We start from the raw sequence: 22,734 nt of genomic DNA, 5'->3' as shown, positions 1-22,734 counted from the left end.
GGTTCAAACGGCACCGTACAGTACTAATTACAGACTCGCTGGAAACAGGCAGGCTGGCTACAAACACACATACTTCCATGAACACACAGGCCAGCTCCAATACATCAAACTGACAGCGGGCGCATTTGTCATGTGACAAATAACGTCACGGCCTCTGCCATTTGACCAGCCCCCCCCCCCTCTCACCGCCCACTAATATGTTTACATCCTTGCAGTGTGGGCGGGCTCTATATATTTGGAACGCATAACAACAACAAATTTTTGAGACAGAACTACCTCGGTAAGGCGTCCAGTGCAACCTACCTTGGGAACACATAGGAGGAGGACTTTACAGTTCACCAATCTCGAATCAGAAATAACTTGGCGTCAGGAAATAGGAGGGACCTGGGGAAGGTTCTAGAGCGCGGCGGAGGCGGGGCAATTTCAGTACCGAGGAAAGTCTGTTTAGTTGGTGTTGCTTAGGAAAGCGGTAGGAAGCCGTGTTACCGGGAAACACCGAGTGGGGCCGGATGCGGTTGATCGGTGCGGAGAGGAGAGCACAGAAGGCCCGCACGCTTATAATAGAGACTCATTTATCCGTGCGCGCAGTAACAAGGGGGGACCCTATAGAGCATATTGCCGAGGCCTGGGATCGCAGAGGGAACCAAAGAGAGCAGAGTACGGCAAGGGGAGAATGATAGAGCCGCAGGACAGGTACGCAAGCCTTCCTACTGGCCGTGTATTGGGCATATGCGGAACCCCTTGCGCCCCGGCGCAAACTTTGTTGCTGCATTTATGCTGATGGGAATGGTTTTTGCAACTCAAGTGTCCAAGGTTGTCTGTGCCTGGATGTGTGTAGTCACTGTTAGGGTTGATGAGAACTGTAATAAGGTTGGTCTGAGTGAGTGGCTGGCATGTTGGTGGGTGGGCAAGTTGTATAGGTGCTTTTGGGGCAAAATGGGGAAACGATATGAAGCAAAGAGAACCATTAACCAAATCAAGGGTTCTATGCGCAAGTACTCCATAGGAATAACCTTATATTAATACCAGTGAGTTATTTTATTGTGGCTTTGCTGATACTTTAATGAAAGGGTAAAGTTATTTATTATGACTGATGGAGTGATAGGTGAGTTTGGGCATTGCTGCTCTGTTATTTTCCCTGACTTTACACATTAGTTTTTTTTTTTTCATTTATATTTTGCATACATAAATGTTATTATTGGCCCAGGGCCTAGAAGCATCCATACAAGCGATATGAAACCATACCCTTCAAGTCAAGATCCAGAGGCACTTGGCCAGTAAAAGTAAACAAAGAATTCAGTGCTGTGCTGACCTGACAGATTCCTATGTCAAGGTGCTGTCATTAGATCTGTGTGATGCTGCCATCTGATCTTCTAGCCCTGCTGTTACAAGAGACCCAGCCATGGTGCATAAGTAACACTAGGGCCAGGATTTCTGTTTTTCAGTATTATGAACTTTTGTTGCAGAACTTGCCTCCAACCTTTTCAGTTGATTTAGTTGTGGTTAGTGGAGTACCGCAGGGGTCAGTCCTTGGGCCTTTGCTTTTTAACTTGTTTAATAAAGACCTGGAGGTGGGCATAGACAGTACTGTTTCTATTTTTGCTGATGACACTAAATTGTGCAAAACTATAAGTTCCATGCAGGATGCTGCCGCTTTGCAGAGCGATTTGACAAAATTGGAAAACTGGGCAGCAAACTGGAAAATGAGGTTCAATGTTGACAAGTGCAAAGTTATGCACTTTGGTAGAAATAATATAAACGCAAACTATCTACTGAATGGTAGTGTGTTGGGGGTATCCTTAATGGAGAAGGATCTAGGGGTTTTTGTTGATAACAAGTTGTCTAATTCCAGGCAGTGTCATTTTGTGGCTACTAAAGCAAATAAAGTGCTGTCTTGTATAAAAAAGGGCATTGACTCAAGGGATGAGAACATAATTTTGCCCCTTTATAGGTCCCTGGTAAGGCCTCACCTTGAGTATGCGGTGCAGTTTTGGGCTCCAGTCCTTAAGAGGGATATTAATGAGCTGGAGAAAGTGCAGAGACGTGCAACTAAACTGGTTAAGGGGATGGAAGATTTAAACTATGAGGTGAGACTGTCGAGGTTGAGGTTGTTTTCTCTGGAAAAGAGGCGCTTGCGAGGGGACATGATTACTCTGTACAAGTACATTAGAGGGGATTATAGGCAGTTGGGGGATGTTCTTTTTTCCCATAAAAACAATCAACGCACCAGAGGCCACCCCTTTAGATTAGAGGAACGGAGCTTCCATGTGAAGCAGCGTAGGTGGTTTTTCACGGTGAGGGCAGTGAGGTTGTGGAATGCCCTTCCTAGTGATGTGGTAATGGCAGATTCTGTTAATGCCTTTAAGAGGGGCCTGGATGAGTTCTTGATCAATCAGAATATCCAAGGCTATTGTGATACTAATATCTACAGTTAGTACTAGTGGTTGTATTTATAGTTTATGTATGTGAGTGTATAGATTGGTAGGTGTGGGTTAGGTGTGCTGGGTTTACTTGGATGGGTTGAACTTGATGGACACTGGTCTTTTTTCAACCCTATGTAACTATTTATATACCCAATTTCCTAATAGATATTCTGTACATTTGTAGCAGAGAAGTTATCTCTTATATCTCTTATACGTTTCTGGATTGATAGGGACACACTGTCAGCAGTGGTCAAAGCACCGGTGCCCCCCTTTAGGGTGAAGACACATGGAACTACTAAGTAGCAGCTACTTGTCACTGCTAAAAAACACCAGAAAATCCCCTGCCATAGACAATACTGGGAATTACCTCTGCTAAAACACACAGAGACAGTTGTTAGTAAATAATTAGCATTGTCTGTTTTTGTAGCAGTGACAAGTAGCTGCTTGAAAAGGTGTTGTTTAAAAGTATGTCTGTGTTGCAGGTGAACCTGCCAAAGACAGCTCTCAGCACTTACATTGTCGTCAGTGGCATGTGACCAACAGTGATAAAACACTACGTATGTTATAGTCTTTAATGTTGATAAACTGCCCTTGTATTATTGTTGGTGCAGCAAGAATGCAAAGGCATGACTGAAGCCTGTTATTCCAGTTATCCCAACTTTAAAAGTACGCTGTAACCCTGGGATTTTAACACTGCCAAATCCTTTTTGGACAGTCTTAAAAAGTATTTGTGAAACCTCTCAGGGCATGCCATTGAAAAAGTAGCTGTATAGTATTAGAAATTTGTACTCCTCTTTTGTGGGGGAGATTGACATTTTGTTTTTTGGATCAAATATATCGGCTCTGTCCTCCACTTACATAAAACTTATTTACAGTGTGTTCTAACCAGGGAATTTGAGATATTAATTTTCTTTCTCTTGCAGTTATTTTATTGCTGTTGATATTCTCATGAATACCAGTTTAGCTTCCCAGTCACAGAACATCTCTTCATAAATTCCTGTACTTTATAACGGTCCAACTATAGAAACAATACCACATTGTTATTGTGCGCACTTGTACATGCTCCTTGCACCTTGCGGCAATGGAACAGATCAGCCTGCTTTGATGAATTGGATGAGGTTTATGATGCTGTGTGCTCGAAGTAACACAGTTCTCACACACTTATTAAAGGAACAGTAACACCAAAATATGAAAGTGTTTCAGAGTAATTACAACGTAATGTACAGTTGCCCTGCCCTGGTATATCTGGTGTGTTTGCCTCAAAAAGGCTACTATAGTTTATATAAACAAAGCTGCTGTGTAGCCATGGGGGCAGCCATTCAAAGGAGAAAAGGCACAGTTTAAATAGCAGATAACAGATAAGCTCTGTAGAACATAATAGGGTTTATCTGATATGTAACCTGTGCCTTTTCTCCTTTTTTCCAGTGTGAATGGCTGCCCCCATGGCTACACAGCAGCTTAGTTTTAAAAACTATAGTAGCCTTTATGAAGCAAACACACAACTTTTACCAGTGCTGGTCAGCAGTACATTATATTTTAATTACTTTTAAACACTTTCATTTTTTGGTGTTACTGTTCCTTTAGGGCTCTGGTACACGGGGAGATTAGTCGCCCGCGGCAAAACTCCCTGCTCGCGGGCGACTAATCTCCCCGAGTTGCCTTCCCTCTGCCATCCCACCGGCGAACATGTAAGTCGCCGGCGGGATGGCAGACGCGGCGGCGCAAATCGCCGAAAAAGACTCGCGAGGCTTTTTCGGCGATTTCCCGAAATCGCCCCGCCGCGTCTGCCATCCCGCCGGCGACTTACATGTTCGCCGGTGGGAAGGCAACTCGGGGAGATTAGTCGCCCGCGAGCAGGGAGTTTTGCCGCGGGCGACTAATCTCCCCGTGTACCAGAGCCCTTAAGAAAAACTGGCACAACAACGTGGGCTTGACTTATTAACACTAATTTACATCTACATCAGTAAACTGAGAGTGGTTTTGCTCACTTATGCTGAAATTTTGGAAAGAAATACTGTTTTGTGGGTAAGGAGCATGCAACTTGGGCATGTTTTAGCAACTAGTGATGCACCTGTGTTGGTAAATGAGTCATTGTTTGTTCAGCATCTCCAAATACAATATTTCTTGGCTGCAACTTTCATATTTTTTAGAAGTGTTTTTCATGCCATAGGTGTGTAGAATCATAAATAATATTTAGCCCTCTTTACCTCAACTTAAGTACTAAAACTATTGTGTTCTAAACAGATTATCTGCTTTCGAAATATGTCCCCTACAGGCTTGTTAGAGCAGTATCTGCTTATATAAGCTCTACTGAGTGCGAGCAAAATAACTTGGGTTGAATTTATTCTGACCCTTTAGTTGGCAAAAATCAATTTCCATGCTTCATTTATAAACTGCAGATGGATTGTTTTTTTTAATACTTACCTACCTCTCCCTTTGTCCTTGTCATCAGGAGGATTTGTCTAAATAGAGGTAATAAGCTCTGAAAAAACAGTTCTCCCTTGCCCCAGCTACAGTCTGTGTCTGCAGCTTTTGGATAAAAAGGAGTTTATTATACATAGGCCTTATGTGTGGACGTTTAGTTTGACTAACTAAAGAATCATGGTTGGAAGGTGTAAGTACTTTTAACCCTTTATTGTGCCAAACAGAACAAAGATTGCTAGCTCTTAACAATTTTCAATTTCATGGTTATGAGTAGGAATGGTAGGAGTAGACGCTAGTTAGTCCAGTTACCCATTACCCAGATCAATGTGTAATGAGCACCCCATTATCTAAAAGTTGCAGGTACAGACTGTAGCTGCGACATGGGAGTGGTTTGTTTATACAAAACATCCTCACTTATGATGGGACATAAAAAGGGAGGTAGTAAAAGTATAATAGAAAAAAATAAAATATTTGTTTTTAGTGGAAATAACAGACAAAACATTTTAGTATAAATATTGGTTCTCTACATACTTGTAGAATGAGAATCTCTCACGTTTAATAGGTTTGTTGCAGCCAAGAAATATTGTTTGGCCAAACAGATACCAACGCAAACATTTACATTTAAAGCATATCAAGCTGCTATGTTTCTTACCCACAGTGCAGAATATCTTCTGTCACTATGAGCTTCTGGCCAACTGTATTTGTTCTACACCTGTACATGCTCAAGTGCAGGAAATAAAGTATACACAGATGCAGTGAATTGATGTTTGCTTAAAGCACAGGAATATACTTCCTTTTTTATGGTCTTTGTAAGCAGAATAAAATGTTTAAGAATGACATCTGTGTCTTAGCCTGCATATCTACTCCAGTGACGATTCCATTTCTGTTTGTGAAGGAAACCCTTTGGCAAATAAGATACAAGGTCAGTCTCCTGACTGAATTCTATCTACCCAGCTCAATTTCTGGCTGTCACGTTTTTTCCGGTACCTATGGCTTGTATTCTGTTACAGCTATTGATCTGTGCAACAAACATGTTCTTGTTGCAGACCTTCTTGTTTCTAGTTACTTGTGATCTAAATCATGGTGGGATGGCCTACAACTGTCAGACCTACTAGCTGCCTGCCAGTGATTGTAGCCCATTATCTTACAATCCTTTATAATCACTGATGACCTGAAGGGAGTGCACACTTCCACTGTCCCATAGCACTACCTGCAGACCTTTCTCAAATGTTACCAGTGGAATTGAAAAAGCAACAACACATAATCTAGTGCAGTGATCTCCAACCAGTGGCTCCCCAACCCCTTGGATGTTGCTCTCAGTGCCCCCAAACCAGGTAGTTATTTTTGAATTCCTGACTTGGTGGCAAGTTTTGGTTGAATAAAACCAAGATTTCCTACCAAATAAAGCCCCCTGTAAGCTGATAGGGTGCATAGAGGCTGCCTAATAGCCAATCACAGCCCTTATTTGGCTCCTCCATGAACTTTTATGGTGCTTGTGTTGCTCTCCAAGTCTTTTTACATTTGACTGTGGCTCACGAGTAAGAAAGGTTGGGGATCCCTGATCTAGTGTTATATCCACACCTACTCTACCAAGTAGAAACAACAAACAGCAGTTAATCTGATTGCATAGTGCTGTAAAAACAAAAAAGTCCTGCTTTTTTGCATTCGCTTGCATTAGTAACATTTTAGAAAATTAATGCTTGTGATGTGTCTATACTATACTGTATAACTGTAACATAATGATCATGGTGATCACACTTTCTCTGTCAAGTGCAAGGGTTGTTAGTGGCTTCCTTTGCAGTTCTAAAGAGCAAGCCAACATTAGCCTACTCTGGTCTTTATGTGAGGAAAAATAAGTGGCTGTAGGAGCTCAAAGTTAGACTGTCAAAAAGCAAATGTTAACCCTTTTCTAAAAGTGCACAATGTTAGGGCTAATTTACTTACATGGGCACTTAATTGCACAAGTTCATTTAGCAAAAGCTTTTAGGGAACAGTTAGTTTTGGTCAGTCTGCTAGAAGTTAGAAAATGAAGATAAAATCTGATTTGATTGCTGTTGACAACAACTCCTATATTAGTTATTCGGCCGTAGCATTTTTCCCTTTTAGTACTGTTAATAAGCCCTGCTGTTTCTTAGAAGCAGAGTGCAGAATGCTTTGGCAGTATTTTCCATTATAACATTAGCACCCAAGCCAGGACTGATTAAAACTGGTGATATTGATGTTGAACACTTTCTAGCGCAAGAACATATTGTTTTGGGAGGCAGCTTGTTTTTCTAAGACATCAAACATGTCAAGTATTTGTATTAAATGGCAGTTTGCTGAAATGCATATATATAAATAGTACTTAAAGGAACTAGTGGTTGCATATTAGTATTTGTTTGGCTTAAATTCTGTTCCATAAAGCTGAGTTTGGGATTGCACAATACATTTTTTTTTAATATTATTGTCCCATTCTAGCACATTTTTCAATGAAGGGTCAGTAACGCCAATAAATTAAATTACCTTATCCAATTTTACATAACCATGCAAGCATAATGTCCTACAAAGAGTAATATTGAGATTTGGCTTCCCTTTGCTTTTATAGTCACTACTCTCCTCAGAAAGCTTCAAACAATTGTTGGTGAGGTTTGTTTCCATTCAGCCACAAGAGCATTAGTGAGGTTGTACCATTGGACACTGATGTTAGGGATCAAACCTGGTTCACTGTCTGCGTTCTAATTCCTCCCACAGGTGTTCATTTGGGTTGAGGTCAGGGCTCTGTGCAAGCAAATTAAAAATCTTCCACTGCCATCTTTGCGAATGGAATAAAATAGCTTATTGGGCAACAGACTGTGCAGTTTCCATTGGTGCTTATGCAGAATATTTTGTATATTTAAAAAGGTGACATCTCTTTGTTCAGCGTGAGTTTAAGCAATAGGGCTTGTGTTTGCGCAAAGGAGTTAGTAAGTGTGAAAGCAAAACACTGGACAAAGGGAGGGTAAAAGGGATTAGCTTTTATATAGAGTGTGTGCAGCTATTTTAGGCTGGATATTTTAGTTGACATAATGACATTTATTTGTGCCAATAAGTCTTTAGCAAGCTTTGCTTGGTGACAAAAACAGTACTTTTGTTGCCCCACCTTGTCTCAGGAAAAGTTGTCATAACAGCACAGCTACCGAGTCTTAAGCCCATCGCCTGGCGTTTTTTGGTGCTCTGTTTCAGTGCAGTGTTTGGTGCAGTGTTTCAGGTTATCAAAATTAAAATATGGAAGTCAAAGACCTATACCCAAGCAGTCATCCCTATGTGTACCATAATCACCATCATTCTTATTGTTTTGTCTAGGCAGCTTCCTCCTGTAAACAGCAGAAAATGCTGCATGTGTCCGCAACCTGTAGCTAAATGCTCACAGCATGTCTTCATAAATTCTGCCGTTTACGTTTCTCAACAGATGTAATAGTGTTTGTGGCACATATATATTTCTTCATCACCTCAAAACAGACATCTGCTTTTCAAATTTCTGTTCACCGTTGTGCTCAGAGCTGTGGAGTCAGGGTCAGAAGCAATTTTGGGTACCTGGAGTCAGTCGGCAAAAATGTTCAGACTCCTAATAAATTGTAATGAAAAAAATACAATAAGTTGCAATGTCCTATTTTACAGATAACAGTCATAATAAAGTACCCTTTTTCTCTACTGCAACCGCTAGGCTGCTCATGCATGCTCTCATCCTATCCTGACTTGACTACTGTAACCTGCTACTAACCGGCCTTCCTAACGCCAATCTCTTCCCCCCTACAGTCTATATTAAATACTGCTGCTAGAATTCTTCTACTCTCGTCCAGGAGAGTTCAGGCCCTTCCCCTGCTAAACTCCTTATCGTGGCTTCCTATTAAACAAAGAATATTTTACAAACTCCTTCTCTTAACCTTCAAAGCCCTCCATTCCTCTGCTCCTCACTACATCTCTTCCCTTGTGTCTCCGTACGTTCCTGGCCGACTCCTTCGTTCCTCGCAGGGCAATTGTTTGGATGCGCCCCCCACTACAACTGCTGTTTCCCGCCTTAAACCTTTCTGCCTTGCTGCCCCTTACATTGGGAATGCCCTCCCTGATTTACTCCGGAGAGAATCCTCCCTCAGTCTTTTTAAAACCAAACTAAAAGACTACCTTTTGGAGCACTCGCCCAGCACCTGACCAGGGAACTTGCACTTATATTGTAGTGTCACCCACTGTGACCTACAGAACTTATATTTGCCTATTTGTGTCTGTAAGTTACCCTCCCATATAGATTGTAAGCTCTACGGTGCAGGGACCTCCATCCTCTTGTGTCTTTTACTCTTATCTTATTACAATTGTATCTTTTATTTATTTGTGCTTATTGTAATACTTGGCATTTATCTATTTTAATACCCCTGTTTATATTAATGTATTCTTCTGTACAGTGCTGCGTACATAAATAGCGCTTTATAAGTAAAGTTATAAATACATACTTCTCTGCTGTAAGAATAAAGCCCAGTGCATAGTGTGAAGTCCAACTGAGCTGTTATTGTTATTTTTTTTTTTTTGTCTTTTGTTTAAACATTTCTTAATAATTAAAATAAAAAAACAGAATGACATGGGCTTAGTTATAGATTGAGACCCAAACTTGAACAGTATCTTCATTCATGTTGGCAGTGCCAGGCTTTGATGGCCAGTAGGGTAGTGTATCAGCTTCCTAAGCCAGTGGGTCTTTGGTTTATTCCCACAAGCAGACCTCTTCATACAGCTTTAACATTGCTGAGCTTTGGCAGCGATGAAATGCCTCGTATGTTGTGTTCTTTCAATCAACATGGAAAACACATACGTATAAACTGAGGAGTTGAAGAATTTATGTTCTGACTGCACAGCCCTGGTTGTGCAACAGATAACCTAACTTGGCCTCTATGCTTAACATCTTGTTTAAGACTACACTGTATATACTGATTTTGTATAAAACCATCATAAGTTTGTCCATAAATACCATTAAAAAGTGTAGACTTTAACATATCCAATTTTTATTACATAACTGTTATTAATCCTGAAAAAAAGTTGCAACCAAAATGTTTTGTTTTCATTATTTAACAATGTCCTTTGACTCCCTTTTTTTAGTTATATCTCTAACTAGTAGAGAATAAAATGCAATTTCTACAAGCTCATAAGCTTGGTTTTTTGTTGTTTTTTCTGCTTGTGCAACAAGACTTGTAAATCTGAGCACTATTGTGCGGCCCTGCAGGATATGATGATGTGCTGTGATTAAAGATAAGAAATATAGCTGCTGGTATGATTCTATTAAATACAGAGATACATGGTTCAAACACAAAAGAATGGCTCTAGCTACCTTGCTCCCCTTTCAGTAACAAGTCTTTTGCTGAAAAAAGGGAATTGTATCCCACATTTTGAAAAAGGGGTCTTGTAAGCAAAAATGGCACACACAGAAGTAAATAAAATAGGTTTTTGTTCTCTGTTATTTTAATTTCAAATTTTTTGACAATATTCACAGTTCCACTAAATGTTCAGCGCATATTCTAAAGAATCACTCAATGATTGTTTAGTTGTGACTGGAAGGCACAATAATAACTAGAAGGCTTATAGTGTACATCATTTAATAATGTTGCTTTTTACTTGCACTTGCATGTAATAAAACCAGTTTAATTGACACACACAGTTCAGAAGTCCCATGCCCTGTGCCATGCCAGATTTAGTTTTTAGATCATAATGTGACTACAATTAAGCTAGATTGCTGGGAAAAAATGTGAGGAGACCTTCTAGTGCTCGGTTCTGGTTAAACTTTGCATAATGAATATTTACATAAAATTGAATTTAGTTATGCTTCTTACACTAATTAAGTTTCTTTAATAACACAATTTTTCTCATTTGTGACTATAATAATAGGACACATTTTGATAGTTGATAGTAACTATCCCAGCATAAATTCATGCCTTCAGATGCATGATGCTTCACACAACAGATAGGTCCATTATCTGGAAAACCCAAGGTCCAATACCTATATATAAAATACCAGTCATTTTGCTGTATTTTCAGGACTATATAAAGCAGCCTGTATGTTTCCTCCCCTAATATTTCTGTAGCTAGCGTTCAGGCTAAGCCTCCAGGAATATAAGCTTTTGTTCTTATTAAACTTAAGGCTGTGGCCCTCTGTCTCCACTGCTAACTAAGCTTCTGGTATTCTTTCTCTTCTCTTTTACAGTAGTATTTTGCCTTTGAGTAGCAGTCAACAGCTCCATTGCTGCAGGCACCTTATTCCAGGGCCTCTGTGGTGCTCCTGATGCCCCTCACCCACTGTTGAAGATCCCCGGTGGGCGAGGGGACAGCAGGGATCCTGCGCTCCCAGCAGTGATCTACAAGGTAAGGCTTTATTTTATTTTTAACATAACACTAGCCATTATTAGAGTGCTGTACACAGAATTGTTTGTAGGTAACATTTGTTAGCATGCAGGCACTCATGTTGAGGCATTTGGGTACTATAATTTCTTATTTGTATTTTTATTATTTGTATACATTTTAAATTTGTCCAAGAGAACAAAAACACAAAATACAATTCAAGCCCAGTTGTAAAGAATACCCCTGTCTATTTCGTGTTGCAAGTAAATTTAAGGTAAACGCTTCCTATAATTCCCAGATTTTAACAAGAACAAGCCAGTATGTTTTGATAAAAAAAACTACTGGGCTCAGTTTTTATCTTCTAAAATGAACCTACAGTGGGACCTTACATTTTCCTTGTCCCTTTAGGTGTACATACCACGTGTTTTAACTGCCTCTCCAGACATTTACAGCAAATGCTTTGCTAGAATATAGTTTGCTGTGTTCAACCCAAAGCAGCATGACCTTTTTCAAGGCACTTGTATGTTTTTGTTTTTTTTTTTTAAACAAGGCAACCTGATACAGTGCCCTCTTTAGTGAGCTAAATCTGGCTGGTGTTGTTCCTAGGTGTTGTGTAAGTGGCTTTATCTGAGGCACCCTTGGGGAAGACATTATTGTAAACCTTCTTAAAAGGCAGCTGTACAAAGTAATACTATATTTTCTGTATTAAATAAACTTTTCCACTCTGATTTTAGGAGTCATGGCCAATTAAGCCTTTAACCTTGTAACCTCAAAAATTTAGATATTTAACATTCGATGCTTGCTGTGTTTCTTAAGCAAGTAACAGTGCTGAAGGAGCAGAACAAAACTCTCTCACATTTAAGAAATATTCTTTAGGGTTAAATCATGCAAAAATTAGTGAAATGTAAAACTACTTTTAAATAAGAAGGCTTCTGCCCAAGCCACACTCTGTCACCACTATACAAGACTTCCTGATCATTGCTTCCCTCTACCAGTGTCTGAAATGCAGGTTAGAGGCAGCTAGGTTTGGCCCGTTGAAATGACAACCAGTCCTGCTGCAGTTCAGGCAATGGTAGAGGGTAGTGTGGCTTATTTTGCCACTGGATAGGTGGATCTCGTTAATAGTTGGTGTGGGGGCCTATGCAGTGCCCTCTTATTTAAAAGTGGCTTTAGGTCAGTGGGAATTTCCCAGCATTTGGTCATCCCATGTGAGATTTCCAGGATGGCCGCAAAAAGCTTTTAATTGCCCATGTATTAATTTTAACGGTAATCACAGGGCACCCTGTTCATGCAGTTGTGGGTCACGTGATAATTACCTAAAAAGCATTTAAGATATAGTTGCTGTGTATTTTGTCCTCTATTGAAGAATGTATTTGGCTAGCTGGATTTTTTACATTACTGCCAGTATCTTAGCTGGAATTTGTCTTATGTCCTTTTGAAGAACATTCATTGTGATGCTTCAATTCCCACAATGCCTTGCATGTTCTGTGAATAACATACAAATAACCATTGCATAAGTGTGCAAGGCATTATGGGAAATGGAATTGAAAGTAAGTGAAGCGCACTCTGGGCTAAATAAGAATAACAGCCCACACAGTTATTATTGTAAAAAATAGATTATCCACAATCCTGCAACAAGGACTAATATTAACACCTAGGGGCTGATTTACTAACCCACGAATCCGACCCGAATTGGAAAAGTTCCGACTTGAAAACGAATATTTTGCGACTTTTTCGTATGTTTTGCGATTTTTTCGGATTCTGTACGAATTTTTCGGATCCAATACGATTTTTGCGTAAAAACGCGAGTTTTTCGTATCCATTACGAAAGTTGCGTAAAAAGTTGCGCATTTTGCGTAGCGTTAAAACTTACGCGAAAAGTTGCGCATTTTTCGTAGCGTTAAAACTTACGCGAAAAGTTGCGCATTTTTCGTAGCGTTAAAACTTAACGCTACGAAAAATGCGCAACTTTTCGCGTAAGTTTTAACGCTACGCAAAATGCGCAACTTTTTACGCAACTTTCGTAATGGATAGGAAAACTTGCGTTTTTACGCAAAAATCGTATTGGATCCGAAAAATTCGTAAAGAATCCGAAAAAATCGCAAAACATACGAAAAAATCGCAAAGTACCGATCATTACGAAAAAAACGCAATCGGACTCCATTCGACCCGTTCGTGGGTAAGTAAATCAGCCCCCTAGAATACACCTAGTACACTTTGATCTAGCACACTCTAAAAAGTATGTGTGAGAGTGAAAGCAATACCAAAGGTTAGCTCAGGCAAAGTAAATGGATACATTAAGCTTACAGACTATAGAAACAGCATCTAAACTTCTTGCATAACAAAAAATAAAATAATGCTAATAAAGCTTTTGTAAGGAGGTAAATATATTCTGACAGTATGCCTTTAAAGGGAAAGTAACACAATTTTTTTTAAGTAAAAAAGCTATTCTACCCTGCACTAATAACTGCCCTATACTGCAAACCACTTAGTATTTTAAATGCTTTAATAGAAAATACCTGCTAAAACTTGGCTTCCTGTCAATTGAAGTACGGCGATTCGGCGAAGGAAGGAGCAGCAATCACTATGCGACAATCGATTGATCGAACCTAGCCTTCTTTCTGTATAGGAAGGAGTCAGGCTAGGCTCGATCAATCGATCGTCGCTTAGTGGATGCAGCTCCTTCCTTTGCCGTAACGCTGTAGTGCAATTGACAGGAAGCCAAGTTTTAGCAGGTATTTTCTATTAAAGCATTTAAAATACTAAGTGGTTTGCAGGATATAACGTAGGGTAGGGGAAAAGTCTTTACTTGGGGAAAGGTGCACTATTAACTGACTGATGGGCTGAGTGCCAGTAATAGGATTTAAGTTGTTGAAAGGAAGAGAGACACGTGGCATGACCTTTTATGTTTGATTTAATCTACTTGTTAATTACGGCTAATAAGTTTAAACACCATTCTATGTATTAATTGTACTATTCCTTATGGTTTCATGTTTTATCTGTTTAGCTTAGTTGTGTGTAATGTGTAGTTTCCTTTATACATTCATGACTTAAAATCCTGCAGAAATACTTTTTTCACATGTGATGTTAGAGTGGGTGTGTTTGGCTTAAGGGTGCAGACACACACTAGCAGCTACTTGTCAATAGCAATGAGCGAATCTGTCCCGTTTCACAGAAAAAATTGTGAAACACGGAAAAAATTGTTGTTTGTGGCAAAAAAATGGTGCATAATTTTTTTAGAGCACGCAACCATTTTTCTTGACGTGCGTGACTTTTTGTCGTGCTGCAAATTTCCCACTGTGAATTTTTGGGCACGTTACGCAAACAGTCTGCCAATGGCCAGACACAGAGATACAACGCAAATCCATGCTTGCTGAAAAACACCATCTCCTGGTGTGGTAGTTATGGCTACAAGTTGAAGCAGCACAGCAGTACTCCTGCAGGGGCAGATAGGGTGTAACAGCAAAAGGTTACCTTTGATCCAGGTTGGGAAGCATGATAGTTTTTCCTTTTCGTTAATTTGTAGCTACGTTTGGTGTGACATTGTCAGATTAATTTTACCAGGACGAGAAGCTCACGGTTTCTCAAGATATCCCAGTGAACAATGGGAAGCCCCATCTCGTCCACTTCCAGTACAAGGTCACTGAGGTGAAAGTATCCTCATGGAATGCCATGCGGTCGAACCAGAGCCTTTTTGTGGAAATTCCTGAGGGCATGCTGGCTGATGGGAGCAAAGAGGGGTAAGTTTCATTTTTGGTATTGTTATTTATTCTTTAATAAATAATTACCGGAATTATGCTAACACACACACAATCAACTTGTTAGCCCTATATTTTGTAATACGGTTTTATGTGCATTCCCTTAGTTTCTGATGCTTGTCAAACTTTTTCAGTTTAGACTCCACTTTAAGGTCCAGTCTTTGGCCAGGGGCCCCCTTTAGCTCATGGGTTGAGAAAAGCTTTAGGAAAATATTGATGTAGCAATCATAGTTTAAAAAAAAAAAAAAAAAAAAAAAAAAAAGGGAAGCAAATACTTATTAACCCCAGTGACCCTCAAGGTCAGAAAGCCAACCCCCCTAATTTACCTTCAAGTTGAGCCCCTGGCCACTGCCAGACCCCAACACCACAGTTTGGGAACCACTGCTCCATGGTTAGTGTTTAGAAGTATCTCTTAAAACAGTGGCAATGAAACATTTGTTATGTTGTGAATGAAGGTCATTTCTGCTCTTCAGATTATGTAATAAGTCAAACGGTTTAAGCTCTAAAATCTGCTTTTGTCTCCCTGTAATTAGATTGGTTTATTAATCCCTACTCTGCTTTATAGTGTTTTTGCACTGGTGTTATATAATACTCATTAATGCTGCAGTCAATACATTAAAGGGGTTGTAGCATTTATGTGTATATTTAAATAAACTTTTTTTGATTTTACTGATAACCTGAGCTATATATCTACATTTTTGGAATTCCGGAGTGCCTGCCTTTTTCTATTTCTCCGTTCCTACATTAAAGGGGCCGGTCACCAAGTTTTAATATATGGCTCTGTACTTCATTTATTATACCTGTGATCCCATTAAAAATTGCAACATTAGAACCTACAAAACATATCTTATACTTCAAGCTTAATCACGTCTTTCTGTCTCTAGCTTCTCTAAACCAAGCTAACCATGTCGAATTGAGCAGGTCACATGGTCATGATGACATGGTTCTATTCTTTGCAGTTTTTTTTATTCTGATTTGTCTAAAGTTGTTGGCCAAATCTCTCTTTAAATTTGGGCTGTGCCCCCACATCTTGCCACTCCGCAAGTAATCATTGGTGGTCCAGGTGGCTGCAGGACAAATGTGATACTGCCAGTCCTACCTGTGTTAAATGTTACAACAGCAGTTCAGATCACATAGTTATCCTAACTGCAATGTGCCAGTGGCTGCCCACCTAACCTGTCCATAACAAAAGCTTTTGACTGCAGCTTGGATCACGTTATTAGGCAACTATGAGCAATGTGATGCTGCATTTAGAAGGTTGTGTGATCCAAGCCCGTTACAGGCAGGTTAGGTAGGTGGACACTGACGCAGTTAGGATAACTATGCAATCGGAACTGCGGTTGCAGGCAGGACTGGCAGTCTCACATTTGTTTTGCAGCCACCCGGGCCACCAATTATTGATTGTTTACCCGCGTCTGGATCGGATAGTTTTCTAAGTTATATGTGCCACAGTTTCTGCCTGCCTAACCTGCCCATAACAGAAAAATGTTGACAGCTCAGATCGCACACTTTTCTAAATGCAGCGCCACACAACTCAGCTCTGCATTTAGAAATAGTTCCAAATATAAAGTCACAAGGTATAGGATAAATAAAGCCTTCTTCTCTTTCTTCCGGGATGAAAAGGATCTCCCACAATCCTCAATGCAATCAGCCAACACACAAAAAAAAATCCCAGCATAAGAGAGCAAATGGAGTAATATTGTGCAGCATTTATAATTCACACATACACCCAGTGTGTCTGAAATAAGGGTAGAGGTGTACAATACTTAACTCCACTCCCTTATGGTTACAAGCGGGACTAAACTTAATTCCCAAGAGATCACAAGATGCACACTCCAACAATTAGCAGCATATAGAATCTCCAGATTGTGCTTCTCCTCCAGTCAGTCACTACAACATATAGAAGTGGGGGAGCACACAAAAAGGGGGGTTGAAAGGGGTCAGCAACCCCCTACCTCAGAAGCATAAACACAGACATGTCATTGAGTGAGTCAGAATCTTGGGAGGTGATTATTTCATAATCTAAAGAAAACTGGTAATGCATATGAAAAATGCATATGAAAGACAAAAAAAATTTTCAGCACAAATTGTCTGATATACTTTTGATATATAAATTTATTTACATTAACTGAATGGAAGGCTTTTTTTTATGAAGGCGAACAACCCCTTTAAAACAAGTGCAATTGCACTTTAATGCAAATCAGACAATTTGTGCTGAAAATTTTTTTTGTCTTTCATATGCAGCTCACAACCCTCTACTAGCCTGTGGAAACATTTGCAGTTTAACACACCCATCCATTTTAACATGATAGAGAACACAGCCGGGGCATTCCTGATGTACAATGTATAGCTCTTTAATGACACCTGTAAAAGTGAGCTTATTTTCTGACAGGTTGCTGGCTCTGTTGGAATTTGCCGAGGAGAAGATGGAAATGAGCTATGTCTTTATTTGCTTCAGAAAGAGTCGGGAGGACAGAGGTGGGTAATGCAAATCCAGTGTACTTATTTTTTATTCCAGCTGCAGTGATTTCCACTCCCCCATGCATACACACCAAGGAATAGCAATGTGGTAGATTATGGTCTAAGAAACAATAGAATATAAACCAGTAATATCCGGACACTAAGTGAAATTACCTGCAGTAATACTAAAACTCTCAGTATCCCACAACAAACTGTCTCAAACAGGAACAGTGCAAGATCAAAAGTTTCACCGCAATTCAGGGGGGTAGCTAGTGTGATTGGCTGAAAGGCATTGCCAGCAGGCGGATGTGTTATGTAAGGGATTGTCTTCTATTTCCTTGATGTTGAAAGGCAGGAAAGTACCCATGATTGGCTACGTAGCATAACGGAGAGAGATGACAAGTCAGAGACATTTGTAAAATTGTAGACATTTTGAGATTTTGAAAGAAATCCACCTTGGTACTAAATAACAGAACAAAGCCAACTTTTTTTCCCATTACATACTGTCAAACCTCAAAAAGGTGTTTAATGACTGGTACCATTAAACAAAAAATAGTATAGTTCAGCCGGACCCCTGTAGGCACCTCTGCCAAGTGCAACTTTCAATCTAATAAAAGAACAAAATAGCATAGCAATCACGCTGTAAGGCTAAAAAAATGCTCTAAAAAATTGCCCACACAACATGTTTTCAGCCTACTGGCTCTTTGTCTAGTGTCTAGATGGCTCCAATATTATTATACAGAACAATAACAACACACAAATATCCAGTCTACAGGCAATGAACTACAGTTCCAGCAATTCTCAAATAAAAGTTGTCATTCAGGAACAGCATTAAAGGAACAGTAACACTAAAAAATAAAAATGTTTTAAAATAATCAAAATATAATGTACTATTGCCCTGCACTGGTAAAAGTTGCGTGTTTGCTTCAGAAAGACCACTATAGTTAATAGAAATAGCGCTGTGTAGCCATGGGGGCAGCCATTTAAATTGAAAAAAAGAGAAAAGGCACAGGTTACATAAGAAGATACCAGATAAACTGTGTAGAATACAATGGGAATCTGCTACTTATCTGTTATCTGCTTAGTAACCTGTGCCTTTTCTCCTTTTTTTAATTTAAATGGCTGCCCCCGGGGCTACACAGCGGGGTATTTATATAAACTGCAGTAGTGTTTATGAAGAAAACACACAACTTTTATCAGTGCAGGGCAATAGTATATAATAATTATTTTTATACACTTTCATTTTTTGGTGTTACTGTTCCTTTAAGGTGGCGCACCAGAGGTCACCCCTATAGATTAGAGGAACAGAGCTTCCATTTGAAGCAGCGTAGGTAGTTTTTCACGCTGAGGGCAGTGAGGTTGGGGAATGCCCTTCCTAGTGATGTGGTAATGGCAGATTCTGTTAATGCCTTTAAGAGGGGCCTGGATGAGTTTTTGAACAAGCAGAATATCCAAGGCTATTGTGATACTAATATCTACAGTTAGTATTACTGGTTGTATATATATAGTTTATGTATGTGAGTGTATAGATTGGTTAGTATAGGTTGTGTGCTGGGTTTACTCGGATGGGTTGAACTTGATGGACAATGGTCTTTTTTCAACCCTATGTAACTATGTAAGGTGTTGGGTTGGACTTCAGTGTTAAAGGAGAAGGTACACTCACTGGGGGGGGGGGGGGTAATCGCTTACCTTATACCCTGGAATGGTGGAGAAAAGCGCACCAGCACGGGGTACCTGCAGCACAATGATTCTCTTCTTCCTTCTGTCTTCATGCCTCTTGCGCATACACAGCATAGTGGAAATCCAAACTTTACCAAAAAAGTCAGCTTTTTCACTCTACTGCGCATGCGCCAACCCCTGGATTCAGAAGGAAGAGGAAACACTCGCTGCAGCTACCCCAAGCCGGTGCGGTTTTCTCCTAAAAGGAGAACCAGCCCAGGGTAAAAGGTAAGCAATTAAAGTCACTAGAGGATGCCTAACATTTTGGCACCCCCCGTGATTTTACCTTTCCATCTCCTTTGAGGATGTGTGGCATAAAAAATGGTGAGATTTATTGGGGACTGTACCTACAGAGACAGATTTTGGCATTGCACGTGTGTCTTCCAGTTCTTCCGGTGTTGTGCCACCTGGCAGTGGGCAGCGGCAAAAGCCCTCTGTGGCATAACCTTTAGGTAATACATGTCTGGGAGTGTAAAAGTACCCCTTTTGATTCACCTGAAGACTTTCCGGAGCAGATCTGCAGGATCTTCCTTCAGTGAGCTCATTGCTAGCTTTGCATGTACTTCTGATCTGCAAAATCCTCTCTAATTTTATACTCTTCTAATCTGATCCTGTTCTGTGCCATGACCTGGATGCATGTGTCCCGTAAAGAAGGAACAAGGCCATAACAGATATCCAGGAGATTATGTGGATTATTTCTTAAACAAATTATTTTGTACAGCATTAAATGTTATTAGGACACACAGGGGAAATAGATATAAGTAGTTCTTGATTGTTTCCCTTAATTTTAAAGCACTTACATATTGATTGCAGCATTTGAAAGAGAATGTCCATCATTTATATGAGCCCCCCTACCCCAGTGGCCACTTTAAGGTCTCCATTACATTCACACAGCACACTAAGGTCAGGAAATGGGTACCAAGAGCAAACCCAAATGCACAAGTAGAACATTAGGTCTTGCTGCCCTTGTCATGGAGTGTATGTTGCCATAGGGTGTATAGATTCAAAATTTTGCTTGAAATATAGAAATAATAGTGTCAGATTCTTAATTAAGCAAACCACAATTTCTGTAATAAGTTATACTGTGTGACTATGGTTTCACCTCTTTTCTATAAACTAAGGCCTTCCAAACAGGGGTGCTTAATCCACCTTAATTCTTATTTTTCCTTTTTTCTTTCACCAACTAGGTTCTCTGTTGAAGACCTTCAGCTTTCTAGGCTTTGAGATCGTACGTCCTGGTCACCCGTGTGTTCCTGCTCGCCCAGATGTCATGTTCATGGTGTACACTTTAGACCAGAGTTCTTCAGATGAAGAGTGATCCACAGTGGACCTGTGGTTACAGAAGCTCCATTTTTGTGTGTGTGCGTGTGTCTGTCAGTAGTGGGTGGGATTTTCTAGCACCTTTTTTTCTGGGGATGGGATGACAAGTGAGATTGATCATGCAGTGGACTGATATTTTTGGCCTTCCTTTTAGTTTTATGATTAAGATGTTTGTTTTTTGCCTTTTTTTTTTTTCTTGCAATTTTGTTCCAAAACATCAACTTTAAGCACCTTGCAGTATGTGATCACTAACATATTCCGAATGTAGTCTAAGAAGCTGCATATGAGAAAATAGAAATCTAAAATGCCGCCTGTGTCTGTGTGTATTTAATGTGCTTTATTTTTCATATTGTGGTTGATCTGCTCCTTTTTAGAGTAAACTACACAAAGATTTTTCACGGCCGACTAATCTCAATGTGTGCCACTGCCTTTAGGGTGAAGATTCACAGAGCCCGCGATAAGAGCCCTCTCAAAGAAACTTCGGGAAACTGAAGCAACGCATATGCCATCCCACTGGCGATTTACATTCTTGCCAGTGGAATGGCATTGGGGTAACTAAGACTTATTGCAGGGCGACTAATCTCCCCATGTGCCACTGCCCTAAGGGTGAAGACATACAGAGCTAGTAGCAGCTACTTTTCCACAGCTACTAAACTCCAGAAAATACCCTGCCCTAGACAATACTGAGTATTGCTTCTGCTAAAACACACAGAGACAGTTATCAGTATTGTCTATTTCTGTAGCCACAACAAGCAGCTGCTACTAGTAGATCTGTGTGTCTTCTCCCTAAGGGCAGTGGCACACAGGGAGATTAGTCGCCTTGGGACAAATCTTCATTACCGCGGACAACTAATCTCCCCACAATGCCATCCCACCGGCAAGAATGTAAATTGCCGGTAGGATGGAATACGCGTTGCTATGATTTCCCAAAGTTGCCTCTCAAGGAAACTTCGGCCAACTTTGTTAAATGGTCGTGACGCACATGCCAATCAGATAGCCCATGACCGTGTTAACAACCTTGGAACAATGGGTTAAAGAAAGGAAACATTTATAACCAGACAAGCACTGTGTGCTTATAAACTGGCCCTACAGCAAGTGCCACCCATGTCCTATCATCCATTTTTTTAGGCAGGCAAAGAAAACCCAGTGTGCTCTATCCAATCCTTTTTACAAGTACTTTTACAGGTGTGGTGTAAGCCATAAAATGTTGGCCAAGTATCTGAGAAAAGATGTATCATTAAGGCAAATTACTGTAGGTGGATAGAAATAATGTGCATTTGCGATACCTTGCTACCAACAGTGGTGCATAGTCACATGGTGCCACACAACTTTCAGAGCTTCTCTGATTTTGACTTCTCTCCACTGGACACACACATGGTGAATTTGGGGCTCTTGGTAGTAAATATAACTATTTAAATGCTTAAATAGTACTGGATCTAAATGGCAGAGCTGGGCTAAGTATTGTTTGTGCCCAAGGCAAACTTGTCCAGCTGCTCTGCCTGATGGGCTTCCCACACCCATTTGCTGAAACACATTCCCTGGTCTCTGCTCAGTCTATATGTACGTCACCCCATGCTGCATTCCTGTGACTCATCTGTGACACATTCTAATGAATTGATATTTATATTATGTTTGATAAATCCGTTAAGACCCTTTTCAAATTGTTGCTGAAACTTGATGTCCCTCATTAACTGCTGGTGTTAAAGAAATAACGAAATCAGATGTCTTCCTGTGCACTGCTACGTGAGTTGAACAAAAAGAAAATGAAATCATTTTGTATGTATTTACATACAATTCAGTTACCCTGTACTGGGGAAAGCAAACTAATTTCTCATGTCGTAAAGATGGATATTTTAACCCTTTAAACAGTATCCTCACTAACCCTGTAACCCAATGGTGGGGTGCTAAGTGGGCTTTGCCAAGAAAAGCCCTGGCATTAACTTAAACCCTGGTTATGATATAGTCAGTCAAGGAAATGTATAGTTAATTTAGGGCCCTGTGGGTCGACTGTTACACAGGTGTCTTAATCATGGACTGCTCTTGTGGCAAACTGGATAGGCTGGTATGGAAGGTAAACTTTAAATATCTCTTACTGCATTCTGTTTCACTGTTTCTGTGATGCTTCCCAGCGTTAGCAGCCACGCACCACTAAAGTCAGAGCCACTTCCACATTTTCTTCCATAAACCGTTTGCAGCAGTTATGCCACAAGTACAGGATATTCTATGCACGTGTCTACTGGTACCTTTTCAAGCATTTAGTATGCTGTATATCAGTAATCCCCAACCTGTGGTTCATG

The 22,734-nt window shown here is 40.2% G+C and overlaps 1 protein-coding gene across 2 annotated transcripts; it reads left to right on the top strand.

Annotated features, from left to right (window-relative positions):
- The first annotated feature begins 392 nt into the window (after positions 1 to 392).
- Positions 393 to 20,834, top strand: oaz2 (ornithine decarboxylase antizyme 2). 2 transcript variants are annotated; one of them, NM_001301325.1, is given in 5 exon segments: positions 393 to 693; positions 11,050 to 11,204; positions 14,745 to 14,920; positions 17,331 to 17,416; positions 20,305 to 20,834. In NM_001301325.1, coding segments are annotated over 5 exon segments (567 nt in total). In that variant the 5' UTR covers positions 393 to 673; the 3' UTR covers positions 20,436 to 20,834.
- Positions 20,835 to 22,734: the final 1,900 nt, after the last annotated feature.

Source organism: Xenopus tropicalis, chromosome 3 (genome assembly GCF_000004195.4).
Source record: "Xenopus tropicalis strain Nigerian chromosome 3, UCB_Xtro_10.0, whole genome shotgun sequence".
In the NCBI taxonomy this organism is placed as follows: Eukaryota; Metazoa; Chordata; class Amphibia; order Anura; family Pipidae; genus Xenopus; species Xenopus tropicalis.
This window is presented reverse-complemented; position numbering and strand designations above follow the sequence as displayed.